We start from the raw sequence: 27,980 nt of genomic DNA on the forward strand, positions 1-27,980 counted from the left end.
TTGTAGAAAGATAGATGTTATCAAGGCAGTGGAGAGGCCATAAAGGATGAGTGTGGAAGAGCGCTTAGAATGCTGCGCATGGATAAGGACATTATGGACACAGAGAAAACATTGTTTGGAGTTTGACCCTAAAAAACCTATTTACATCTATGGGTTTCTCAGACAGCCATGGCCATCAAATTTGCTGAAAAGAATAGTATCTAGTAAACCTGATACAAAGACTCCTGCAGGCTTTTTAAATACGTGCATCTTCAGAAATATTTGGTCTGGCTTGACTTTTGGTCTGCTCTGCATCTCAAATCTCATGAACTCCAGCCCTCTCCCTGATCTGCCCCCCGCCCCCCACTCCCCCATCTTTTCTGTACAGCGTTTCCCAGTATTGCCAAAACACAACACTATAAGCATATTTTGTATACACTATAGTCACCTAAATTACTTTAGCTAAATAAAGACACCTCCCTGGACTGACAAGGAAGGGGGGACATGACTGCGGCTAGGATAAGGAGTCTTGAAGGAAGAGGAGATGGGAGGGGGATATATGGATACATAGTTGCTAAGATGGAAGACAGTTATAAGGACAGTGAGGGGAGGGGACTTACCAGTCAGCTCTTGGAAGTGCAGGGATCCTGACTTTGACTTAAGCTGAAGTGGTCTGGGTGCCTAGAGTGGTCCTTTAAATAATTGTATCTCAATCTCTAAATTGAACTTTAATCACATACAGGAGGCTCTTGCAGGGTCTAGCAAGCTATTAAAATAGCAGGGGATAAGAAAATCTTAATTAAACAGAACTTGCAATAAAGAAAGCCTAAATAGGGCTCTCTTTACAGGAATTGTTTATGGAAGGCTGTGCAAGTCACATGCAGGGAGGTGTGACTAGGGTTCATAAACAAAGGGATGTAACTCCTAAATGGCAGAGGATTGAGCAGTGAGGCTGCAGGGGCATGTTCTGTACACCAAAACTGCTTCATTAAGCTAAAGTTGTTCAGGTGACTATAGTGTCCCGTTAACAACAAGACCGTGTCATTCCAACTCACATGATACTGAGCAATGATTTGCTCTGATCTTCAGTGTATACTGGCCACTCTAAATCCCTGAGATTTCTAACATACGGTCGCGGATTCAAATTGCATTTTTCAACATACTTTCAAGAGTCCGGAATGACCAACAGACAGTCAAAAGCAGGGTAAAATTATTACGCACTGTCAGGTGAGTATGGACAGACAAGTTCATACACTAAACTCTAACTGTAGGGAATTAAAATCTGAAAGGTAAAATATAGGCAAAAATAGCTGCTGCTGATTTGGAGAATGTTTTCCAGATTATCTATTTGAACTAAGTTTTGCTATTTGAATTTCGGCTTGCTACAATACGGAGTTAAACGAATAAATCTCCAGAGTCTTTCTGAATAACAAACACACAAAGTCAAAAACATACAAACACTGGAGGGAATTATGTCACACTATGCAATTATTTAACCTCCTCTGCATATCAAATCCCGTGCTCTTTCCGTGACTCCTTGTATACCCAACTGATCACGCCACCCCGCACCATCTGGGTACTTTCATGCCAGATTTTAAAGAATAAAAAAAATGATATGTAATATGTACTGCAGCACCCAGCGCTGTCAGTTTGAATTTGGAGCAGAACCAGTCAAACTTGCGTAACAAGCCTAATTTACAGTAGCAAAGTTAATTAAATGTTTATAGCTTGAATTCCCTTTAATTGGTTTAATTATTCTGAAGAAGATTGATCAGTGTATCTGGCATTTTAATACCTCACGCTTCTGGTCTGTCTTTTGAGATTTTAAATTAAAGCTGAATACAAACACATATAAGTAGATGTAATAAATACATTGGGGTTTATTTTGCCATCTCGGAGACACTGACCGTACTGAGCAGCTATGCACTGACAGGGTACATTTCTCTAAATGCACACATGGTTATTAAGTAAATTTTGAATTATAGCAAATTAAGACCAGAATAGAAAAAAGGCCAAATTAGGCAAACAAAGACTACGACAGCCTTTTTACAATTATAGTTTATGTTCACTAGAGTTGGGTGTTTATGCAATAATTAAATAAGCCTTACTCCCCTTAGAGCAGTGGTTTCCAAACCAGTCCAAAAGGCTACCAGTCCAGGGATTGAGGGATTACCCAGTTGTGTTTAAGGAGTGTTTAGAAAGAAAGACACAATTGGGTAATCCCTAAATCCTGGACTGGTTGGTGCGCCTTGAGGGCTGGTTTGGAAACCAATGCCTTAGAATGTAAGCTCATTGATCAGGGAACTCAATACCCGCTGTTCCTGTGAGTTTAACGTGTCTTGTTACAAATACATGTCTGTTACTCCACCTATTGTACAGCGCTGCGGAATTCGTTGGCGCTATTATAAATAATAATAATAATAACAACAATACTAATTAACAGTATCTGGGCCTTTGTAGGAATCTGCCAGGCTCAACCATTTTACTTGCTCACACACTGAGAAATGTATTAGTATTAAAATACTAACATATATGCAATAATTTAAAATATATATATAAAATAGAGTAACTGTCAAATCATTTGATAGTGATAATAATGATTTAAACATTTGTATAATGGTTTTAAATTGTTAATTAAAATGATAAAACATTGGTTTAGATTTCACTTCCATAATTAAAGAAACGATGTGTATTTTTAATATTTTGGATTACAGTTTATTGTCTTCAGACGCCCATACGGGCATTATAGTGGCAGTGTTTGTTTCCAGGGGGAAGTGTTAGAGCGCTGCACAGCCCGGGATGAAGCAGGTGGTAGCGGCCGGAAGCTCGGTTTATAGAGGCGGAAGTGGCCGGTTGTCACGCCGTGCAGTGGTGGGGCATGGCGGTGCCGGTACCCGCGGGGGCTGCGTGATGTGAGCACCATGCCCAAGCTGGAGGGGATGTGTTTCTGGGAGCACACCCTGCGGGGGGCTCGCTATGTGCTGGCTCCCATGGTGGATCAGAGCGAGCTGGCCTGGAGGCTGCTCAGCCGCAGACACGGGGCCCAGCTCTGCTACACCGCCATGCTGCACGCCCAGGTCTTCCTCCGAGACGGCAACTACCGCAGGGAGAACCTGTACTGCGAGCTGAGCCCGGAGGACCGGCCCCTCATCGTCCAGGTGGGAGTCACATGGACCAGCAACCTGGCACTCACCAAGCAGGGGATCCACCCCACCAACATCATCCTTAATGTAACACTAACATGGAACCTGGCACTCACCAAGCAGGGGATCCACCCCATTAACCCACCATCCCTAATGTAACCCTAACATGGAACCTGGCACTCACCGAGCAGGGCATCCACCCCACCAACATCATCCCTAATGTAACCCTAACATGGAACCTGGCACTCACCGAGCAGGGCATCCACCCCACCAACATCATCCCTAATGTAACCCTAACATGGAACCTGGCACTCACCGAGCAGGGCATCCACCCCACCAACATCATCCCTAATGTAACCCTAACATGGAACCTGGCACTCACCGAGCAGGGCATCCACCCCACCAACATCATCCCTAATGTAACCCTAACATGGAACCTGGCACTCACCGAGCAGGGCATCCACCCCACCAACATCATCCCTAATGTAACCCTAACATGGAACCTGGCACTCACCGAGCAGGGCATCCACCCCACCAACATCATCCCTAATGTAACCCTAACATGGAACCTGGCACTCACCGAGCAGGGGATCCACCACACCAACATCATCCCTAATGTAACCCTAACATGGAACCTGGCACTCACCGAGCAGGGCATCCACCCCACCAACATCATCCCTAATGTAACCCTAACATGGAACCTGGCACTCACCGAGCAGGGCATCCACCCCACCAACATCATCCCTAATGTAACCCTAACATGGAACCTGGCACTCACCGAGCAGGGCATCCACCCCACCAACATCATCCCTAATGTAACCCTAACATGGAACCTGGCACTCACCGAGCAGGGCATCCACCCCACCAACATCATCCCTAATGTAACCCTAACATGGAACCTGGCACTCACCGAGCAGGGCATCCACCCCACCAACATCATCCCTAATGTAACCCTAACATGGAACCTGGCACTCACCGAGCAGGGGTTCCAACCCCATTAACCCACCATCCCTAATGTAACCCTAACATGGAACCTGGCACTCTCCAAGCAGGGGATCCACCCCATTGACCCACCATCCCTAATGTAACCCTAACATGGAACCTGGCACTCACCAAGCAGGGGATCCAACCCCATTAAAGGACCACTCTAGGCACCCAGACCACTTCAGCTTAATGAAGTGGTCTGGGTGCCAGGTCCTTCTAGGGTTAACCCATTTTTTCAGAAACATAGCAGTTTCAGAGAAACTGCTATGTTTATGAATGGGTTAAGCCTTCCCCCTATGTCCTCTAGTGGCTGTCTCATTGACAGCCGCTAGAGGCGCTTGCGTGCTTCTCACTGTGATTTTCACAGTGAGAGCACGCCAGCGTCCATAGGAAAGCATTATGAATGCTTTCCTATGTGACCGGCTGAATGCGCGCGCAGCTCTTGCCGCGCGTGCGCATTCAGCCGACGGGGAGGAGAAGAGGAGGATCGGAGGAGGAGAGCAGGAGGAGATCTCTCCGCCCAGCGCTGGAAAAAGGTAAGTTTTTACCCCTTTCCCCTTTCCAGAGCCGGGCGGGAGGGGGTCCCTGAGGGTGGGGGCACCCTCAGGGCACTCTAGTGCCAGGAAAACGAGTATGCTTTCCTGGCACTAGAGTGGTCCTTTAACCCATCATCCCTAATGTAACCCTAACATGGAACCTGGCACTCACCGAGCAGGGGATACACCCCATTGACCCACCATCCCTAATGTAACCCTAACATGGAGCCTGGCACTCACCAAGCAGGGGGTCCACCCCACCAACCCCATTAACCCATCATCCCTAATGTAACCCTAACATGGAACCTGGCAGTCACCGAGCAGGGGATACACCCCACCAACCCCATTAACCCACCATCCCTAATGTAACCCTAACATGGAACCTGGCACTCACCGAGCAGGGGATCCACCCCACCAACCCCATTAACTCATCATCCCATATGTAACCCTAACATGGAACCTGGCACTCACCGAGCAGGGAATCCACCCCAATAACCCATCATCCCTAATGTAACCCTAACATGGAACCTGGCACTCACCGAGCAGGGGATCCACCCCACCAACCCCATTAACCCACCATCCCTAATGTAACCCTAACATGGAACCTGGCACTCACCGAGCAGGGGATCCACCCCATTAACCCACCATCCCTAATGTAACCCTAACATGGAACCTGGCACTCACCAAGCAGGGGATCCACCCCACCAACCCCATTAACTCACCATCCCTAATGTAACCCTAACATGGAACCTGGCACTCACCGACCAGGGGATCCACCCCATTGACCCACCATCCCTAATGTAACCCTAACATGGAACCTGGCACTCACCAAGCAGGGGATCCAACCCCATTAACCCATCATCCCTAATGTAACCCTAACATGGAACCTGGCACTCACCGAGCAGGGGATACACCCCATTGACCCACCATCCCTAATGTAACCCTAACATGGAGCCTGGCACTCACCAAGCAGGGGGTCCACCCCACCAACCCCATTAACTCATCATCCCATATGTAACCCTAACATGGAACCTGGCACTCACCGAGCAGGGAATCCACCCCAATAACCCATCATCCCTAATGTAACCCTAACATGGAACCTGGCACTCACCGAGCAGGGGATCCACCCCACCAACCCCATTAACCCACCATCCCTAATGTAACCCTAACATGGAACCGGGCACTCACCGAGCAGGGGATCCACCCCATTAACCCATCATCCCTAATGTAACCCTAACATGGAACCTGGCAGTCACCGAGCAGGGGATACACCCCACCAACCCCATTAACCCACCATCCCTAATGTAACCCTAACATGGAACCTGGCACTCACCGAGCAGGGGATCCACCCCACCAACCCCATTAACTCATCATCCCATATGTAACCCTAACATGGAACCTGGCACTCACCGAGCAGGGAATCCACCCCAATAACCCATCATCCCTAATGTAACCCTAACATGGAACCTGGCATTCACCGAGCAGGGGATCCACCCCACCAACCCCATTAACCCACCATCCCTAATGTAACCCTAACATGGAACCTGGCACTCACCGAGCAGGGGATCCACCCCATTAACCCACCATCCCTAATGTAACCCTAACATGGAACCTGGCACTCACCGAGCAGGGGATCCACCCCACCAACCCCATTAACCCACCATCCCTAATGTAACCCTAACATGGAACCTGGCACTCACCGAGCAGGGGATACACCCCATTAACCCACCAGCCCTAATGTAACCCTAACATGGAACCTGGCACTCACCGAGCAGGGGATCCACCCCACCCCCCCCCATTAACCCATCATCCCTAATGTAACCCTAACATGAACCTGGCACTCACCGACTAGGGGATCCACCCCACCAACCCCATTAACCCATCATCCCTAATGTAACCCTAACATGGAACCTGGCACTCACTGAGCAGGGGATACACCCCATCATCCCTAATGTAACACTAACATGGACCAGCAACATGGGGCTCACCGAGCAGGGGATCCACCCCATCACTTCCACCATACCAACCCCATTAACCCATCATCCCTAATGTAACCCTAACATGGACCAGGAACCTGGCACTCACCGAGCAGGGGATACACCTCACCAACCCCATTAACCCATCATCCCTAATGTAACCCTAACATGGACCACCAACATGGCACTCACCGAGCAGGGGATCCACCCCATCCCATCATCCCTAATGTTACCCTAACATGGAACCTGGCACTCACCAAGCAGGGGATACACCCCATCATCCCTAATGTAACACTAACAGGGACCAGGAACCTGGCACTCACCGACCAGGGGATCCACCCCACAAACCCCATTAACCCATTATCCCTAATGTAACACTAACATGGAACAGCAACATGGCACTCACCGAGCAGGGGATCCACCCCATCCCACACCCTCATCCCTAATGTAACATGGACCAGGAACATGTCACCTCATCTCTAATGTAACACTAACATGGACCATCTCTTACCTCATACTAACATGGGGCTTCCACCCCATTGACGCATCATCCCTAATGTAACACTAACATTGGGCTTCCACCCCATTAACCCATCGTCCCTAATGTAACACTAACATTGGGCTTCCACCCCATTAACCCATCGTCCCTAATGTAACACTAACAATGGACCGGCAACATGGCACCTCATCCCTAATGTAACACTAACATGGACCGGCAACATGGCACCTCATCCCTAATGAAACACTAACATGGACCGGCAACATGGCACCTCATCCCTAATGCAACACTAACATGGACCGGCAACATGGCACCTCATCCCTTAAATAACACTAACATGGACCGGCAACATGGCACCTCATCCCTAATGTAACACTAACATGGACCGGCAACATGGCACCTCATCCCTTAAATAACACTAACATGGACCGGCAACATGGCACCTCATCCCTAATGTAACACTAACATGGACCGGCAACATGGCACCTCATCCCTAATGTAACACTAACATGGACCGGCAACATGGCACCTCATCCCTAATGTAACACTAACATGGACCGGCAACATGGCACCTCATCCCTAATGTAACACTAACATGGACCGGCAACATGGCACCTCATCCCTAATGTAACACTAACATGGACCGGCAACATGGCACCTCATCCCTAATGTAACACTAACATGGTCCGGCAACATGTCACCTCATCCCTAATGTAACACTAACATGGACCGGCAACATGGCACCTCATCCCTAATGTAACACTAACATGGACCGGCAACATGGCACCTCATCCCTAATGTAACACTAACATGGACCATCTCTTACCTCATACTAACATGGGGCTTCCACCCCATTGACGCATCATCCCTAATGTAACACTAACATTGGGCTTCCACCCCATTAACCCATCGTCCCTAATGTAACACTAACATTGGGCTTCCACCCCATTAACCCATCGTCCCTAATGTAACACTAACATTGGGCTTCCACCCCATTAACCCATCGTCCCTAATGTAACACTAACATGGACCAGCAACATGTCACCTGTCACTCACCGACCAGGGGATCCACCCCATTAACCCATTATCCCTTACCCCACGCTAACATGGGGCTTACCCCATCATCCCTTACCCCACGCTAACATGGGGCTTACCCCATCATCCCTTACCCCACGCTAACATGGGGCTTACCCCATCATCCCTTACCCCACGCTAACATGGGGCTTACCCCATCATCCCTTACCCCACGCTAACATGGGGCTTACCCCATCATCCCTTACCCCACGCTAACATGGGGCTTACCCCATCATCCCTTACCCCACGCTAACATGGGGCTTACCCCATCATCCCTTACCCCACGCTAACATGGGGCTTACCCCATCATCCCTTACCCCACGCTAACATGGGGCTTACCCCATCATCCCTTACCCCACGCTAACATGGGGCTTACCCCATCATCCCTTACCCCACGCTAACATGGGGCTTACCCCATCATCCCTTACCCCACGCTAACATGGGGCTTACCCCATCATCCCTTACCCCACGCTAACATGGGGCTTACCCCATCATCCCTTACCCCACGCTAACATGGGGCTTACCCCATCATCCCTTACCCCACGCTAACATGGGGCTTACCCCATCATCCCTTACCCCACGCTAACATGGGGCTTACCCCATCATCCCTTACCCCACGCTAACATGGGGCTTACCCCATCATCCCTTACCCCACGCTAACATGGGGCTTACCCCATCATCCCTTACCCCACGCTAACATGGGGCTTACCCCATCATCCCTTACCCCACGCTAACATGGGGCTTACCCCATCATCCCTTACCCCACGCTAACATGGGGCTTACCCCATCATCCCTTACCCCACGCTAACATGGGGCTTACCCCATCATCCCTTACCCCACGCTAACATGGGGCTTACCCCATCATCCCTTACCCCACGCTAACATGGGGCTTACCCCATCATCCCTTACCCCACGCTAACATGGGGCTTACCCCATCATCCCTTACCCCACACTAACATGGGGTTTCTCACATTCTCCCACAATGACTTGGGGCTTTCCATCCCATTCCTTTCTCATTGAAACATTACCTTTAATACCTTATTTCACACAGACCTCCCCACTTCACCTTATCGCACACTTGGATTGTGTTTTCCACTTGATCCCACACTCACATCGGAATGGCAACATTTAGACTGAGATAGCCCAAGTGTGACTGTACATGAATTAGTGGGTTTTTATGAAACCAGCTATTTAAAAAAAAAAAAAAGACTTTTTGCCTAAACTGCGCAATCCACATTTTACTTTGCTTTAATTTGGGGTTTAATGAATAATCCTGATGGTGTTTACCACCTGACCCCTCAATCCCATGTTCATATTAACCCATTAATATTTCTCGTTGTAGTTTTGTGCGAATGACCCAGAAGTTTTTGTTCAGGCTGCGCTTTTAGCTCAGGATTACTGTGACGCCATTGACTTGAATCTGGGCTGTCCTCAGATGATTGCAAAGAGGGGTAAGGAATTAGTCTATCAATGTTATTTAAAAACCATGAATAATGAACTACGGTAAATGTTAATTATACTTGTATGCAGCGATGCACACAATTTAAACAAGTTGTCTGTCAATTAGTTTTTATTTTTGCATGTTTTTTCTATTGCTCTATCCTCATTAGCTTAGTATATTGTTCCTTGACATGTGCTCAATAAGTGGTCCATCTCCATCTTCTGTCCAGGTCATTATGGAGCCTTCCTTCAAGAAGAGTGGGATCTCCTAGAGAAGATGAGTAAGTGTTTTTCATGGTATCGATGGTTCTCACCATGCTTTTATTATTTGTTTGTCAGATAAGTTTCACTCACTGTGGCTTCTGCTTCCTAGTTCAGTTGGCACACCAAAAACTCTCCGTTCCAATCACCTGCAAAATCAGAGTTTTTCCTGAAATTGACAAAACTGTAGAATATGCAAAATTACTGGAGAAAGCCGGGTGCCAGGTGGGTCTCCTGTACCTTGTATTTTTATTCCACGTAAGATATTTATTTAAAGTTGCAAAAGTGTGTAATATATTGCTTTGTTTAAAAGAACACTCCAGGCAAATAAAACACGTAATTTTGCTGAAGTGCTGTTTGTTTCCGGAGTCTAATTTTATTTTTATTATTTTTTTCTGACTTTATAAAAGTGCCACTTTCTGTAGAAATCAGCACTTTTATATCTGGGGTCAGAAACCGCTTCCTAGCTCACACAGCCAAGGATGGTTTCTACCACTTCTAGCTCCACAGAACTAATGGAAGTGGCAGGCGTGCTGGGCTTTGGTGACCCACCGTGCCCTCTTCTAAATGAACTATACTACAGCTCACTTGGAAGCATTGCAAAGCTGTGATCATGTGGGCGCATGCTTTTGCTCACAGCTCCATCACAGACTTCTCAAGGAGCAGCCTCTGACTATTGTATTCTTTGGCACAGACCATATGGGCTTGCAATGGCTGCAGACAGCAGGTCTATGCGACTTTTGCAGCATTTTCCGTTGTGTTATCTTTCTGATTTTGTAAAAGTTGGTAGTTAAAGTGTCATGCCAGGTTCAACTAAATGTAGAACCGCTCCTAAAGCAAAAAACATATAATTTGTCATCAAGATGAATTATAGTGAATTGATTTAGAGCGGTTATACTTACCTGCTGTCACTCGCTCCTGTGCTGCCAATCCTGGAGATTTGGGTGTTCTACATTATTGTAACACCCCCACCTCCTGTCCTCCTTGCCGTCTCCCCCCTTGCACATTGATTGGCATTGCTTGGTTTCTTTCTGAAGAAGGGCAATCCTTCCTGTTGCCTCCAGCATGCTGGCTTCACTTCCAGCACATCTGGTGTCAGAACAGAATATCGTCTATTTCTTATGCTTTTTGAGAAATATCTGTGACAGAGCAGGAACACAACTGGTAGGAGGGTTCTTCTGTATTGTCACTCAACCCTTGCCATGGACAGCTGCCAGCATAGAGGTGTCTTTGCCAACGGTTTAACAGTGGTAACATATCTGCATTCGAACTGGGAAACCCAGGTTTAAATCCATCCTGGTCAGACCACCTTTACAGTAAATGCCCCTGGGCAAGACGCCTAATGATTTATATATCTACCTCAAATCGTTGTAGATTGTAAGCAGCGCCTTCTTATGTCAAATATCCCAATTCTTTAATTGCAAAGCATTGCAGAATTTGTTGGGGCTGCATCAATGCTAATAAATATAATAAACTAGGAGGTTGGCAACATTTTAAAGAGGTTTAAATTAAAATCTGTGCATTTGCTAGCACAACGAATCAATGAAATCTAAGGTTTTTCATTTTAATGGGATTTTGTGGATACAATGAGAGGGACCCTGGACTACCGCATATTCTAGTTGTTGTGGTGCAAACGTCAAACGAAGATGGTTTTCCTCTTAGTAAAGTGACAGATCCATAATCTAAGGTTGATTTGCTGAAAGTCGTTATTGTCCTTTTTACTGGTCACTTTTCCTCTAACTAGTAATATCCTGTTATTCAGCTGCTCACAGTTCACGGCCGGACGAAGGAGCAGAAAGGTCCATTTACTGGCGTTGCATCCTGGGAACATATTAAAGCTGTTCGGTGAGTCTGAATCCATTTACAGTTTTCTGCCTATTAAACCCTTGTGTGTAGGACAAAACTGTCCATCACTCAGTCTACGGTAAACTGATATGCAATGGCTGGAGTAAAAAAAATAAAAACAAATGTTTATTTTTAATCTATTGCAACTAGTGATCATTTTATTTTTTTACTCCTGCTAGAAATGCAGTAAGCATACCGATTTTTGCTAATGGAAACATCCAGTACCTTGGTGATGTGGAGCGGTGCATTTTGGAAACGGGGGTGCAAGGTGTGATGAGTGCAGGTTAGTTCTTATAGCATTATTCTCCTTTTTTTTTTTTTTTTTTAGAATAGTGGAATTGGACATCTGTTTATCCCAGCAGCCACTGATTGGTGTCATGCCTCCCAGCCATCATGGTCTCTAAGGATTAGATCTTAATTTGAGTCCTATAACCTGCTTTGGGTTATTTATATGGTGTCCTGATTCCAAGGGCCAATTATTATTTAAAGGAGCCATCTAGACACCATAACCACTGCATGTCATTATTGTGGTTATTGTGCCATTAGGCTGCAGGTGCTGTGTCCCAGTTTGTGGTTAAACACTTATCAATCGGTTTGACAGAAACTGGGGGTCGCTGAGACATCTGCATCACATCCCCCTGCCTGGCTGTTGTTAATGTGAAAACTGCCGTTCTTTGCCAGTGAATACCATTAAATTATGAACAAACCTGATAACCATGCAGAAGCAAGCCGAAAAAAAAAAGTTTGTTAGCAGTAACCAAGCCTATGGTGCCCAGAATACTGCTTTAAGAGTGCATGTTATACAATGCAGTGCTGACTGGAATAGTGTCTCTTTTAAAGGAACACTATAGTGTTAGGAATACAAAGCTGTTTTCCTAACCGATAAGTGTCCCTCTGCTCCCTCCTACGGAAGTTAAAGGGTTAAACAACCTTCTCTCACTTACTTTATTGCAGCAAGGTCCCTTGGAGCTGGATCTGTCTCCACCTCTTCCAATGTCAGCACAGAGGGGCAACCTAATATGCATGTGTGGCCAAACCACCAGGAAGTGCCTCTAGAGGCAGTCTTCGCCTGCACTGTAAATATTGTTGTTTTCTTTCCAACGGAATGTTGTAATGTTTAACATTGTACGGCTAAGGGGGACAGGGACACTGCACCCAGACCACTTTAATGAACCGAAGTAGTCTGGATGCCTATAGTTTCCCTTTAAGCAAAACCCTGTTACATTTCAGGCGCTCACTCCCCAAAACTGGTAAGTTGGTAATGGAATACACCATTGCAGCTACTTAAATATATTCGTAGGTTCTATATTTATTTTTCAGTTTGTAACTAGTAAAAGGACACTCCAGGGTAATTAACTTTCCGCAGAAATACACCAGTTGTAAGAGTGAGCATTAATATAGATATAAATTGGGACAAAATGATCGCTTGGAGCGCAGAACAAAAATAGACTGAATCATAATCTGAGTAACTACAGATTGACCACTGACAGCTACTGAAACATGGTGGAAAACCATTTCCTGCATGTGGAAAAAACACAGCAAATTGGGGAAAAACAAACAAACAAAAAAAAACTTATGAAATGAATTGAAGTGGTATTGGGGCCCGGAGTGGCCCTGTAAGTCTGGGTGATTGAGACAGAACTCAGAATTGTTGTTAGCCGTGCCTGGCTGATTTATTTATCTTTGTTTCAGAGGGAAACCTCCATAACCCAGCCCTGTTTGAAGGGAAAAATCCTGTGGTTTGGGAAATGGTGGAAGAATATTTTGAGCTTGTCAAGCAATTCCCATGCCCTCTGTCCTTCGTGCGAGCTCACCTGTTCAAACTTTGGCATCACACGTAAGTATATGTTTATCTTTTTTTTTTTTTTTTTTTTTTTTTTTATTCTTTATTTTTGAGTGCATTGATATACAAGACAGCTTACTCTGCCACAATAGCGTTCGTTAGCATAAACATATTGCAATATTGGCATTTGAGCAGTGCACATTTTTATATATGGTTGTAGAAACAAAACATGAGTCGGCGTTGCTTGCTCGTTACATTTAAAGTTACTAGCTTAGACTGCACTAGATCGTCAACTTGGTAAATAATATCATTAATACCGTTTAGAACATAACATGCTAGCGTAAGTAGGCATATTGAGGCATTCTAAATTAACAACAGGCTGATTTAGATATGGTTAGGCATACTGTGTCTGCTGTAGTACGGTTTAGGCTAATGCAAGTCGCTTATTTAACATAACATGCTAGGATAACTAAGCGTGTTAAGAGTTAAACGTAAGTTTGATAAGGCATGCTATACTAGCTACAGGCTGAGTCAGCAAGACATAACAGGTTGTAGGGTCACTGGCAGTGATTTTTGACAAAAAGAAAAAATGATAACTGGTGAGTCTCTCCACTGGATGTGGCTTTGTAGTAGCTTGTCACGCAAGAGATTAATCAGGCGTATCTTTATCTAAAACCTCTGAGGATAAGAAAGGAGAGTCCACTCCGCTGGAGATGGCGTTTTAGCGCCCGGTGTGAAGCGACTGTCCATTTGGCTTTGTCGTTTTCCTGGGAATATGCATAACGGCTTTATAGATTTAGGGTATAGATGATGGGCAGATAGTCCACAGCCAAGTCCTCCCTGCGCCCCCATCGTGGCAAATCCCCCTCTGTTCCCCCCAGGGCATGCTCCTGTCTGTCAGCGAGAGGCTCCACTGCACTGTGGGCACTCAGGGACAGCGGCAGTCCAGCGTTCTCCCCCCCTGAAAGTCCGCGGGTCACCTGTCCCCTGCACCTCCCCAGCTCCTGCAGAACCTCATTGGAGCTCCAGCCTTGCTGCGCCTCGCCCTGCTCCGGTCACATGCATGGCGCCGGTGCGTGCCCCCCCGGCCACCGGTCCGCCAGGGGGGGCCACACACCCCGGCCCCACAGGGCTCACAGAGCTGGGGGCTGTTTCCCCTGGATCCACCACCAAATCCAGGGGTTAAGGCCGGCTCCTCGCCTACCAGTTTGCCGCCCAGCGGGGTCCATCCGCGGGATCCTTCAACCTGGGGAGGCCGAGGTGTCTCAGCGCGGTCCCCTGCAGCATGTGCGTCAGCCATCTTGTTTCTGTGCGGAAAGGGGAAATGTGCCGCGTGGGCCTCCCTCTCCAGCCCCCGAAGGTTGGACTCATGGGCCGGGATCACCCCCACCGGCCAGGGGGGGGGGAAGCGGGGCCGGGCCGATATCCCTGTCTCACCCGCTGTCGCCTCATTCCGCTGCCTCTGCTTACCGCTCGGGTGTATGGGCCTCGTGTGTCGGCCGTGCTCCGAGTATGCTGCCGGTGCGGCGTATGGCACACCGCCGTGTTCCTGGGCTATTCCCCATCTGGTGGCATGTTGTGCCCCGGCTCTTAGTGGGCTCTCGGTCTGCATTTTAAGTTTATCGGTGGCTCAGAGCCGGAGCCGGCATGGATGGCTGCCGCTCGGCTCGGCGGCCCGGCCCCGCCCCCCATCTTTTTTTTTTTTTTTTAATTCTTTATTTTAAGATTTTCATTTTCATTGGGGTTAGGGTACAGAAGACAACAGGGGAGTAAGAGTATTGTTACATAATTCGTAAATCTTATTTTTGTTTGTTATGACAGTCGTGCCTATGAAACCTGTTTGATCTTTCTTCAGTTGCAGTATCTGTCAGTTGCTTGTACGATATTTCTCTGTGCATAACATTTGTTGCTACTCTAGATCTATGGATCGGGGAAGGGTACAGCATAAAAAGGGAGGGAACGGGGGTGCCCTATTGGGTTTTTTTCTTTTTTCCTCGTTTTACCCTCACATTTCCCTTTCCCCTCCCCTTCCTGCTCCTGTGTTTGCTTCACCCCCTATAGAGTCTTTATTGTGTTTTCGATATGTGAGCATATATGAGGAAAACAGACATGAGGGGAGGGGTTGGTTGGCATATATATACATTTGTGCACTTCATTGCATTACTGTCTTTCGACGGTCCGTTACAACCGTGTTGTGTGTGTTGTTTTTCGGTTCGCTCTGATGCACGGGGCGCTCGTGTGTGCCATGTAGTGCGGACCTGTATTGGGCTGCTGTCCTCCGAGGGACAAGTGTCTTGATGGTGCTTCGGTGGCCGAGAAGCCCGTGCCCCATGGAAGCGCCTAGTTGTGTTGAGTATTCTGTATATATGAAGGGGGGGGGGGGGGAGTTTGTTCCCCGTGTGCTTGTGGGCCAGGTGGTTGGGGGCGGGAGGGGTGACTAGGGCTGTAAAAACAAAGTGATTTAACTTCTAAATGGCAAAGAATTGAGCAGTGAGACCACAGGGGCATGATTTATACACCAAAACGGCTTCATTAAGCTAAAGTTGTTTTGGTGCCTATAGTGTTGCTTTTAAACATATATTATACATTTCAAAAGAAATGGTGAATTAGGAGGGGGGGCGACATTTAGCCAATAGGGAATTTTCAGTATTGTATTCAGTGGTTTTAATAACCATTATGCAAACCAGGGGTGCCCATTGCATTTCTATCCAGATTGTTTGTGTTTTGGGAATGTAAATCTTTGAATTTCAATGTAATGTCTCTAGCCCATTCTATTTAAATTTAGGAAGAAAGGCCGCCAGAATTGATTTTAATTACGCCTTTGTGACTCTGATTAGTTAATGCTATGGTGTTTATTTTAACGGCACAAAACATTGGGCTGCTTTTATTAAAGCAGAACTAAATGCTATTCTCTGGTAGAGGGCTAACTTATGTCTCCGAGCATTAAAACACATTGTCCCAGAAGAGCACCTGTTTTTGTCTTGATACATATGGCTTTATACGTGTTTATTACCCATACAAATTAAATGAATCTGCAAGCTACTCACCGGTTAATATCTGGGTGCTTTGCAAACATCCCAACAAAAGTTTGTCTGGCTGAGCTTAGTAGGAGTTGTAGGTACCCACTGCAGCCGGTTTCTCCAGTTCTATATCCTTAGCTTAAGCCGTCAGCCGTATTAGGTGTCTGTAAGGAGAGTTATTCTGGGATATATTAAAACTAAATTCTCCAGAGGTCGACCTTTTGAAATTTAAATAGTCGTATAATAATTTCCTGGTGGCTGAGATAATGAGGATTCCTTGCCCTGCGCGTTCCACTCCTGACACCATGCGGAGGCGATTCTCAGAACTTTCTTTACAGCGAGCTCCCCAGAGACATTAAATGCGTATTTCCTTTTCTCTGAATCCTTTCATTGCAGATGTAATGTGATCAGGACAGCCATGTTAGGATTGGCTCGTTCAGATCTAATGAAGGATTACATAAGGAAGCTCCAGACTACAAAGTAACGGCATGAGACGCGAGCTCACTATCAAAGGAAGAACCTGTTTGATTAGAGCTTATTAGATCTCATGCTTGCATGTTGACGTGTGTCTCCTAATCTACACTTCTCCATTGTTTGAAATCTTAAGAACGGAATGGATTTCCGTTTCTTAACATGTGTGGTCCTTGGATTAAAATCCCCTCCACTCTGTGACATCAAAAATATAGCAAACATATAGATCTTGATTTGAATATTTTTGGATACACTTTTCAATCAGGTTTATATATAAAAAAAAATAATAATAATATATATTGGAATTTGTTTTTGTATATGTGTTCAAACGTTTATGTGAAAATGTTACAATCAAGGATAGAGTTGGACTTCGAATTAAAGGCTTGAGCATTACTGTGAATGGGATGATGGGCTTGGGTGCTATTGGCTATAAGGGAGGCATGTTTTTAGGAAGTGCTTGGTGATTACTTTGATTTGTGGGTCTTATCACAAGTTTAGGAGGGATGAGAGCTTACACACCAAGGGGTAATTTATGTCCTTTGTTGCATAGCCACTTTTTATTTTTTATTGTACAAATTAAGGTTGATGTCCATCTTAAAATCTGGGTGCTCATCCATGTCATATTTGTTAATAAAATGCATTAAATAAATAAAGGTAAATATAATCAATGTGTCATTAGTGTTGGCCACGTTCACAAAATAAAATTCTCTTGCGCATCTCTGTATGTTGTGGGTTTTTGCTGGAGTCTGTCTGTACATTTACTTGAATAGCTTGAAAACGGACAGGGTTTATTTATTTTTTTAATGTAGAAGAAAATCAGGTTCTCTTTAATATCTGTAACCAGGGTTTGTTTTACGAGCCCTGAAACCATAATGATGATTTATATTAATTTTTATTCTGTTGTGATGCACAGAAGGCTAATAATGTGTGAAGCCGTAATACAAACGCACATCCCAGTGGATTGCTGTGATGAGTTATCTGAAGCTTGTAACACATCTGTATTTTCTCGTTAGCAAGCTGATCGATCCATGTCAGCTGTCATATCTCCTGTGCTTCAGTCTGCAGGTTTATCAGGACCTACGGGACGAACTTGCCAAAGCAAAGACTCTAGAAGGAATTATCGCAGTCAATCAAGCGCTGAAGGGCAAGTGCCAGGTATAGCAGAGCATGTGATTGCACGCAGTTAGTGTACTCTAACAGCGTTATAGACTAAACTGTGACTTGTCAGTATTTGAAAATAAATTTAAAATTTGAGGTCAAAACAACATAACAGCAGATTTTTATATATCTCAAATACTTTGGCCTAAACGAGTGTCGGTTTGTGCTATATTAATAGATGTATATGGCTTTGTCTATAGGAGGAAAGACTTAATAAACTTGTCGAAGATGATATCGCCGGAGAATTACCTTTCCCACACTGGATCTGCCAGCCATATGTCCGGCCACCGTAAGTAATGTTTCATGATCAGCCAGGACAAGTGGGGCTTAAAACCAAAATATATATATTTTTTTTGTAATATCCACAAAAATTGTCTTTTTTTTTTTTTTTTTTCTGAGATTTTTTTTTTTTTTACTCTGCGTGTGTTTCAAGGTCACCTTGACTTTAACAGGATTTAACTGTTTTGTGGATCCCCACACTTCTCAAAACACCGGATGTCTGGTTTTAATCAAATCTAAAGACTAACCGGTGCTAAATTAATTGTACAAACTTGTGATTGCAAATAGCAGTTAGTGAGCAGTTTTGTCAATGCTTTCTTTGATAATCCAAGTAGGATTTCGTGACAGTCAGGCTGCTGCTCCATGATTTATAGAATCATTTTCTTGAATGGTTTTTGAAGTTCGTTAATTTACATAGTTACCTGTATGACCAATTTCTTGTTAAAGGCCAAAACTTATTACAAAGGAAGAGAGCGGAGGCTGTGGAAAACGTGCTCTAGAGGACGAGGAAGAGTTGAATTCTGAGCATCTTTCAAAGAACAAACAGAAAAAGAAACTGCGGCACCCCAATAAATGCCTTGACCCTTCATTAAAGCGTAAGTTATATGTATGAGATCTGCCTGACTAATGCTCAGCTTTGTATCCCAGATTTCTGTGGACCATATCCCCCATGATGCTCAGCTGTTTTGCCTGTGCTTCAGACTTTAGCCATCCTTAAATTATTTGCCTGATGTACTTTCCAGAGAGCGTCACTACAGCATGTGTCAGGGCACATTGTAGAATGTATTGTAAATCCCCTTAGTGACTGGGCCACAAGCTGTCTCTTTCCCATCTTTACATGAGCGCGAACCCTGGCGTTAATGTCACAAGTGACTGATTCTCTGTTAATGAATTTGAAACACCCGTGGAATAACATTTACAACACTGCTGCCCTGAACCATTCGTTACATGGAGAACTTCCAGCATAAATTAGCCTGAGATCTAAAGGTTTCTAGCAATTGTTTTTATTTTTTTATTTTTTTAAAGTGCTCTTGCAAGCAGTCTTATTATATTTTAAGCAGTTGTACCAGGTTTACTAATTCCATGCTGTAACTGGTTTGTTGAACTTATTGAATATGATTTCCTGGGCTTAAAATGGATTTTATTTTTTTGTCTTTTAGCTAAATATGCAAAATGTGACCAGTGTGGAAACCCCAAGGTGAGTAAGAGGAAATATTTTTTGAATGATTCTCCCATTTTCTATTACCTAAATATCTTGCAGTGGCCATGGTCTGGGGAGTTTAGGGGCCCCTTCCAATCCCCCCCAAAATACTTCGTAGTCAATACTTACAAAAAACAAACAAACTGGTCTTTTTAATGAGGAACAATTTGCAGGCTTCATTTAAGGAAAATGATTCATTGGGGAGGTCCCAGTTACTTTTCTAAATATTTGGAGTTTAAGACATTTTTAAAGGAACGCTCCACTCACAATTGTTATGGTGAAAGGAGCTCCTAGGTGTGCCGTCTGACCGTAAGGAAATAAACAGTTTGTTAAGATGGTGCCAGTCTGCTCTGAGTCCTGGTTTCTGGCAATATCTGGGACTTCTATAAGGAAGCCTCTGATAGGCTGAGAGTCAGCTGACACTTGGCTTATCACTAGCTTACCATTCACAAAACAAAGTGAGAACAGTACCTGCCAGGGACTTAAGCAACACCTCTGTGAATAACCCTGTGTTGGTGTCCAAGGTGACGATTGGTGGCAATTTACAGAAGTGGTTTACTGTGTAGATTAAACGGAACATGGGAGTTTAACAAAGTTATTCAGTTATTAGACCAAAACCGCTGAACTGGCAGCATTGGAGGGTTTCCAGCTCGACGTTAAATTTTAAACTCACTTTGAATTTTCGACAATTCTCACTTTAGTGAATCATCCTGCCTGGCGTTTCATTTATGGGAAAAGTATTAAAAAAACGCAGTTAAAATTACCTTCATTCTACACTAGGCAATACTCCTCATGACTTCCAACTGTCCTATTGTAATTACCGTCATTCTACCACTAGGCGATACTCCTCATGGGTTCCAACTGTCCTATTGTAATTACCGTCATTCTACCACTAGGCAATACTCCTCATGGCTTCCAACTGTCCTATTGTAATTACTGTCATTCTACCACTAGGCAATACTCCTCATGACTTCCAACTGTCCTATTGTAATTACCGTCATTCTACCTCTAGGCGATACTCCTCATGGCTTCCAACTGTCCTATTGTAATTACTGTCATTCTACCACTAGGCAATACTCCTCATGACTTCCAACTGTCCTATTGTAATTACCGTCATTCTACCACTAGGCAATACTCCTCATGACTTCCAACTGTCCTATTGTAATTACTGTCATTCTACCACTAGGCAATACTCCTCATGACTTCCAACTGTCCTATTGTAATTACTGTCATTCTACCACTAGAACATACTCCTCATGGCTTCCAACTGTCCTATTGTAATTACCGTCATTCTACCACTAGAACATACTCCTCATGGCTTCCAACTGTCCTATTGTAATTACCGTCATTCTACCACTAGGCAATACTCCTTATGGCTTCCAACTGTCCTATTGCAATTACCTTCATTCTACCACTAGGCGGTACTCCTCATGGCTTCCAACTGTCCTATTGTAATTACCGTCATTCTACCACTAGGCGGTACTCCTCATGGCTTCCAACTGTCCTATTGTAATTACCTTCATTCTACCACTAGGCCAGGGGTAGGCAACCTACGGCACTAGTGCCATGCACGGCACTCGAGGTGTCTTTCCACGGCACTCAAGGCTGCAAGAGCCAAACAGGGTCTGGCTTATCAGGAGTCTCAGTGAAACTTCAGATATCTGCTAATACAAAGAGGTAGTGAAGGACAATCCTCAATTTATGCATTGCAGCACGTAGAGGTAGTGATCTCAGCTCAGTTCCTCCCAGCACTTGTGAATAGGAATCCACACTGTAGTAGAGCAGCCCGCAGCTGATGTTGCAGCTCCTATCCTTGACCTGTACCTGCCCAGGCTGGTCCCCACTGGAACTCAGGGAAGCCACCCACACTGCTAGATATACCCAGACCTGCAGAATAAGCCTCCCCTCATACAAATAATACGAACAGCCCACACACAAACCTACACACAAACGCAACATCACTAACAATCTACATACATGCACACAATCCCACATGCAGCCTCTCACATGCAAAACCCCAAACAGCCCCCATACACTACCTAACACACAATGTGACATATCCATCTACACACAATTCCACAAGCAGCCCACATTCATATGTATCATACACGATACCATAAACTACTAATGAACATATACAATATAATAGCTCATATACACACAAATACAACGATACAAAGCAATTACAGTATAAATAACACAAGCAGAATACGGCAGCACACACACCTCAATTTAAAAAAAATAGGATCGGCAGGGCCGTTTTAAGGAAATTGGGGGCCCCAAGCAAAATGGACATGGTGCCCCCCCTCCTCTCCCCTCCCCCCTCCCCTCCCCCCCCGCACGCAAATACTACAGGAGCTACAGCATAGCCATACAGTTTAAGTTCACCCACACTTTATATAAATAAAAAAGGTTTACAGTGCAAATACTGCTGTTGCATATAATGTGCATAAAACTTGAACATTTTCAACAATTGAAAATTCCCTGTGTTCTCCTCATCTCCCCTTCTCCTCACCCCCCCCCCTGTGTTCTCCTCATCTCCCCTTCTCCTCACCCCCCTTCCCTGTGTTCTCCTCATCTCCCCTTCTCCTCATCCCCGTGTTCTCCTCACCCCCTCTGTGTTCTCATCTCCCCTTCTCCTCACCCCCCTCCCTGTGTTCTCGTCATCTCCCCTTCTCCACACCCCCTGTGTTCTCCTCATCTCCCCTTCTCCTCACCCCCTCTGTGTTCTCATCTCCCCTTCTCCTCACCCCTCTCCCTGTGTTCTCCTCATCCCCCTGTGTTCTCCTCATCTCCCTTTCTCCTCACCCCCCGTGTTCTCCTCATCTCCCCCTCTCCTCACCCCCTCCCTGTGTTCTCCTCATCTCCCCACCCCCCCTCCCTGTGTTCTCCTCATCTCCCTACCCCCTCACCCCCTCCCTGTGTTCTCCTCATCTCCCCTTCTCCTCACCATCCCCCTCCCTGTGTTCTCCTAATCTCCCCTTCTCCTCACCACCCCCTCCCTGTGTTCTCCTCATCTCCTCACCCCCGTGTTCTTCTTACTCCTCCCCCTCCCTGTATTCTTCTTACTCCTTCCCCCTCCCTATGTTCTTCTTTCTGCCCCATGTTCTTCTTACTCCTACCCCTCCCTATGTTCTTCTTACTACTGCCCCCCATGTTCTTCTTACTACTTCTTACTTACTCCCCTCCCACCCTCCCTGTGTCCTTCTCATTCCCCTCCCCCTGTGTCCTTCTCATTCCCCTCCCCCTGTGTCCTTCTCATTCCCCTCCCCCTGTGTCCTTCTCATTCCCCTCCCCCTGTGTCCTTCTTATTCCCCTCCCCCTGTGTCCTTCTTATTCCCCTCCCCCTGTGTCCTTCTTACTCCCCTCCCCGTGTCCTTTTTACTCCCCTCCCCCGCCCATGTTCTTTTTACTCCCCCCCCCCCCCCCTCCGTTCTTCTCACCTCCCCTTCCCTGTAGCGTGGCCAAGCTCAGGGTGCACTTCCTGTCAGTCCGGCCGGGAACAAGAAACTGAATCTCCTGTACCGCGTGGTACCCGGCCGGACTGCCAGGAGGAAGAGGAGCTCAGCCACGCTACAGGGAAGGGGAGGTGACGAGAGCGGCAGTGCTGCAGCCGCCTGAGGCTCTCTATAGAGCGCTCAGGTGGCTGCAGCCTTATAGGAAGCGCCGGCCCTGTTTAGGGGCCCATACCAGCTCGGGACCCAAAGCAATTGCTTGGTTAGCTTGCCTGGTAGCGACGAGCCTGAGGATCGGCACGCTACGGGACATCACAATCCTATATTGGCACAGTGCTGCTAAAAGGTTGCCTACCCCTGCACTAGGCGATACTCCTCATGGCTTCCAACTGTCCTATTGTAATTACCTTCATTCTACCACTAGGCGATACTCCTCATGGCTTCCAACTGTCCTATTGTAATTACCTTCATTCTACCACTAGGCGGTACTCCTCATGACTTCCAACTGTCCTATTGTAATTACCGTCATTCTACCACTAGGCGGTACTCCTCATGGCTTCCAACTGTCCTATTGTAATTACCTTCATTCTACCACTAGAACATACTCCTCATGGCTTCCAACTGTCCTATTATAATTACCTTCATTCTACCACTAGGCAATGCCTCTCATGGCTTCCAACTGCCCTATTGTAATTACCTTCATTCTACCACTAGAACATACTCCTCATGGCTTCCAACTGTCCTATTGTAATTACCGTCATTCTACCACTAGGCAATGCTCCTCATGGCTTCCAACTGTCCTATTGTAATTACCGTCATTCTACCACTAGGCAATACTCCTTATGGCTTCCAACTGTCCTATTGCAATTACCTTCATTCTACCACTAGGCGATACTCCTCATGGCTTCCAACTGTCCTATTGTAATTACCGTCATTCTACCACTAGGCAATGCTCCTCATGGCTTCCAACTGTCCTATTGTAATTACCTTCATTCTACCACTAGGCAATGCTCCTCATGGCTTCCAACTGTCCTATTGTAATTACCGTCATTCTACCACTAGGCGATACTCCTCATGGCTTCCAACTGTCCTATTGTAATTACAGTCATTCTACCACTAGGCGATACTCCTCATGGCTTCCAACTGTCCTATTGTAATTACCTTCATTCTACCACTAGGCAATGCTCCTCATGGCTTCCAACTGTCCTATTGTAATTACCGTCATTCTACCACTAGGCGATACTCCTCATGGCTTCCAACTGTCCTATTGTAATTACCTTCATTCTACCACTAGGCGATACTCCTCATGGCTTCCAACTGTCCTATTGTAATTACCTTCATTCTACCACTAGGCGATACTCCTCATGGCTTCCAACTGTCCTATTGTAATTACCTTCATTCTACCACTAGGCGATACTCCTCATGACTTCCAACTGTCCTATTGTAATTACCGTCATTCTACCACTAGGCGGTACTCCTCATGGCTTCCAACTGTCCTATTGTAATTACCTTCATTCTACCACTAGAACATACTCCTCATGGCTTCCAACTGTCCTATTATAATTACCTTCATTCTACCACTAGGCAATGCCTCTCATGGCTTCCAACTGCCCTATTGTAATTACCTTCATTCTACCACTAGAACATACTCCTCATGGCTTCCAACTGTCCTATTGTAATTACCGTCATTCTACCACTAGGCAATGCTCCTCATGGCTTCCAACTGTCCTATTGTAATTACCGTCATTCTACCACTAGGCAATACTCCTTATGGCTTCCAACTGTCCTATTGCAATTACCTTCATTCTACCACTAGGCGATACTCCTCATGGCTTCCAACTGTCCTATTGTAATTACCGTCATTCTACCACTAGGCAATGCTCCTCATGGCTTCCAACTGTCCTATTGTAATTACCTTCATTCTACCACTAGGCAATGCTCCTCATGGCTTCCAACTGTCCTATTGTAATTACCGTCATTCTACCACTAGGCGATACTCCTCATGGCTTCCAACTGTCCTATTGTAATTACCTTCATTCTACCACTAGGCAATGCTCCTCATGGCTTCCAACTGTCCTATTGTAATTACCGTCATTCTACCACTAGGCGATACTCCTCATGGCTTCCAACTGTCCTATTGTAATTACCTTCATTCTACCACTAGGCAATGCTCCTCATGGCTTCCAACTGTCCTATTGCAATTACCTTCATTCTACCACTAGGCAATACTCCTCATGGCTTCCAACTGTCCTATTGTAATTACCGTCATTCTACCACTAGGCGATACTCCTCATGGCTTCCAACTGTCCTATTGTAATTACCTTCATTCTACCACTAGGCAATGCTCCTCATGGCTTCCAACTGTCCTATTGTAATTACCTTAATTCTACCACTAGGCAATGCTCCTCATGGCTTCCAACTGTCCTATTGTAATTACCGTCATTCTACCACTAGGCAATACTCCTCATGGCTTCCAACTGTCCTATTGTAATTACCTTCATTCTACCACTAGGACATATCCCTCATGGCTTCCAACTGTCCTATTGTAATTTCCTTCATTCTACCACTAGGCAATGCTCCTCATGGCTTCCAACTACTGTACGAACAAAAAACACAAACTGCTAAATTAAACATGCATGAATTTTCACCTTCCCTCTTATTTGCGGTGCCCATGACAGCGTTTCTAACATCAGAATAGGTTAGGTTGATTCCTCCTCACTTACCAAGTCTGTTGTGAACCCACTTGTCATTGACCACTGGCTTTAGAAAAATTAAAGCTAATCCCTTGGTCATCCACACTTTAGTAGAAGGTGCCTGTCCAGTTCTGAGAGTCACTGGAAGAGTGAGCCACAGTAACGGAGGAGATATCTAATGACAGACTTGGCGGGGTAGCTATGGGTTAACATTTGCATGGTTTCCTGTTATGAAGCGGTGTTCTTACTTTCTTCTTCTGATCTCCTCACTAGGGCAATAAGTGTGTATTCCATCTGTGTCGCAGCTGCTGCAAGAAACAAGCATTCAGGGAAATGTCAGACTGTGCAGGTGAGCTACTAGCGGCTACCGCTGTGAACATTATCTGAAACGCTCCCCGCTGCAGCTTTATTAGTCCGTTAATGACGCTGGAATAGTTTCAGGTCTAACCTTTCCAAGTATTTCGATCATTATGGTTTGTCCAGTTCTGTATCAGAGAGGATTTTAAAATAGTAAAGAATTGGATGCCAATGTCTGCCTGAATTGAATTTGTGCACAGTGTGTGTTCTAGGGCATTATACAAAACATTTAGGTAAAGCCTTAGAATTTCTACAGTATGGTTTTTGTTCCCCTTTCTTATAATTTTCTATAGAAAATTAGAAAATGCAAACTCCTACTTGTAAAAAGAACTCTAGTGGTTATGGTAGCAGGAGTGTCTTGCCACAGTTTAGAAACATTCTGACAACTTGTGGTTTGCACGGTACCACTAACTGCATCCCCTTGAAGCTAAAGGTTCCTGCAAAGGTTTTAAAAGTAAGGAGCTTTTGACTTAAGGAGTAGTGGCTGCCTAGTTGACCCCAGGTAAGTTGTCAAACTGACTACTATGGGAGGACACATTAGGACAATACTGATACCATAACTACAGCATGTATAGTGCTAGAAGCCCCTACTGTTTGGCTCTCTGCTGATTTCGTCAAAGGAAGTTTTCCTGTCCTCTTTAGTGATACCAAATTCAGAAGTCATTCATTGGCTTAGTCATGTCGACTAAGAAATCCAGAAAGCGACTATGATACAGTGTTGTTTTATTGCATTAGTCGGACTTAAAGTGTGTCCTCACTAAACGTTAGTCATTGCAAGTCTGTAATCCACATTCCCCCCCCCCCCCCAGCCCTGGCTGTATCCTTTATATTCCTCCCATGATTACAGATCTGTATTCGCAAGGCAGCTTTGTGTTTCGATTTTATTTTTGTTTTTCAATAAACATCTCAAAATTCCTGGAAAATCTCTTTACATTTCTTCTCTTCCAGGTCACGGACTGCTTTTTAAAACCAAATATGAGAAGTCTATTCAGTTTAAAAGTGTCCAAAACGTGGAGGATATCGAACAGGGTTTAACGGAATCCAAACTCCTCCAACCGCCCCCTGAGATAAAAGCCTGAATTCTGTAGGAGGGACAAGCCGTTCTGGAGCCTCTGACTGCATTTCACTTGCTCATTACTCAGGGAAATAGTCTGAGTTTACAGTGTGTCGGGGACGGCTTTGCTCCTGCTACGGTTATAGGCCACGGTACACTTCCTTGCTGCACTCGGACGGTTTAGGGTTTTATGTTTTTTTCTTTTTTAGCTTTGCAAGGGATGCTATGGATGTAGGAGAGAAACAGCTCACCCTCTGCCTTTTTTCCCATTTTTAACGTGCTGCCCCTGGCCTGCACTGACTGATAAGAAACTGGATACAGGAGGAGCAGCTAGCATTTTTAATGGTTGGTATCGGGGGTGGGATGGGGCCTAGAAATAAATCTGTTGTATACTTTATTCTCGTGTTGTGGTTTTTCCTACCTTTTATTAAGCTGCTCTCATTTCAGTAACTGGTTATATACACACGGCAGCAGTAGAGCTGATTTAGAGTTAGAGCTTAGGCTAATGCTATGGTTGGACTAACTTATCTCCTTCCGGAGACACTGTTTATACCGTATATTTTTACCCACAGTAGCGCATTGATCATGGTATCAATACATGTAGTTTGTGTTACACAGTGTGTGACTGGGGGTGGAGCAGGCAGCCATACTAGCCAACCCCACTCAAGCTTGTCCATTGTACTCTTCTTTCTCTCGCTGTTTTCTCAAAGGAAAGCTCCTAACGAGGAGAGTGTCCGCTGATGCTCTCGGCATATAACCTACACTCAGCCCA

At 45.4% G+C, this 27,980-nt stretch overlaps 1 protein-coding gene across 1 annotated transcript; it reads left to right on the forward strand.

Moving 5' to 3' along the window:
• Positions 1-2,790: 2,790 nt before the first annotated feature.
• On the forward strand, positions 2,791-27,605 carry DUS1L (dihydrouridine synthase 1 like). Its single transcript, XM_063456197.1, has 13 exons — positions 2,791-3,137; positions 9,534-9,642; positions 9,862-9,912; positions 10,005-10,117; positions 11,655-11,737; positions 11,917-12,020; positions 13,430-13,574; positions 18,070-18,166; positions 18,370-18,458; positions 18,896-19,044; positions 19,609-19,646; positions 26,071-26,146; positions 27,103-27,605. The coding sequence occupies exons 1-13, from the start codon at positions 2,901-2,903 to the stop codon at positions 27,231-27,233; spliced, it is 1,422 nt and encodes a 473-aa protein (XP_063312267.1). The 5' UTR covers positions 2,791-2,900; the 3' UTR covers positions 27,234-27,605.
• Positions 27,606-27,980: the final 375 nt, after the last annotated feature.

The sequence above is a fragment of the Pelobates fuscus genome, chromosome 5, assembly GCF_036172605.1.
Source record: "Pelobates fuscus isolate aPelFus1 chromosome 5, aPelFus1.pri, whole genome shotgun sequence".
Taxonomy (NCBI): Eukaryota; Metazoa; Chordata; class Amphibia; order Anura; family Pelobatidae; genus Pelobates; species Pelobates fuscus.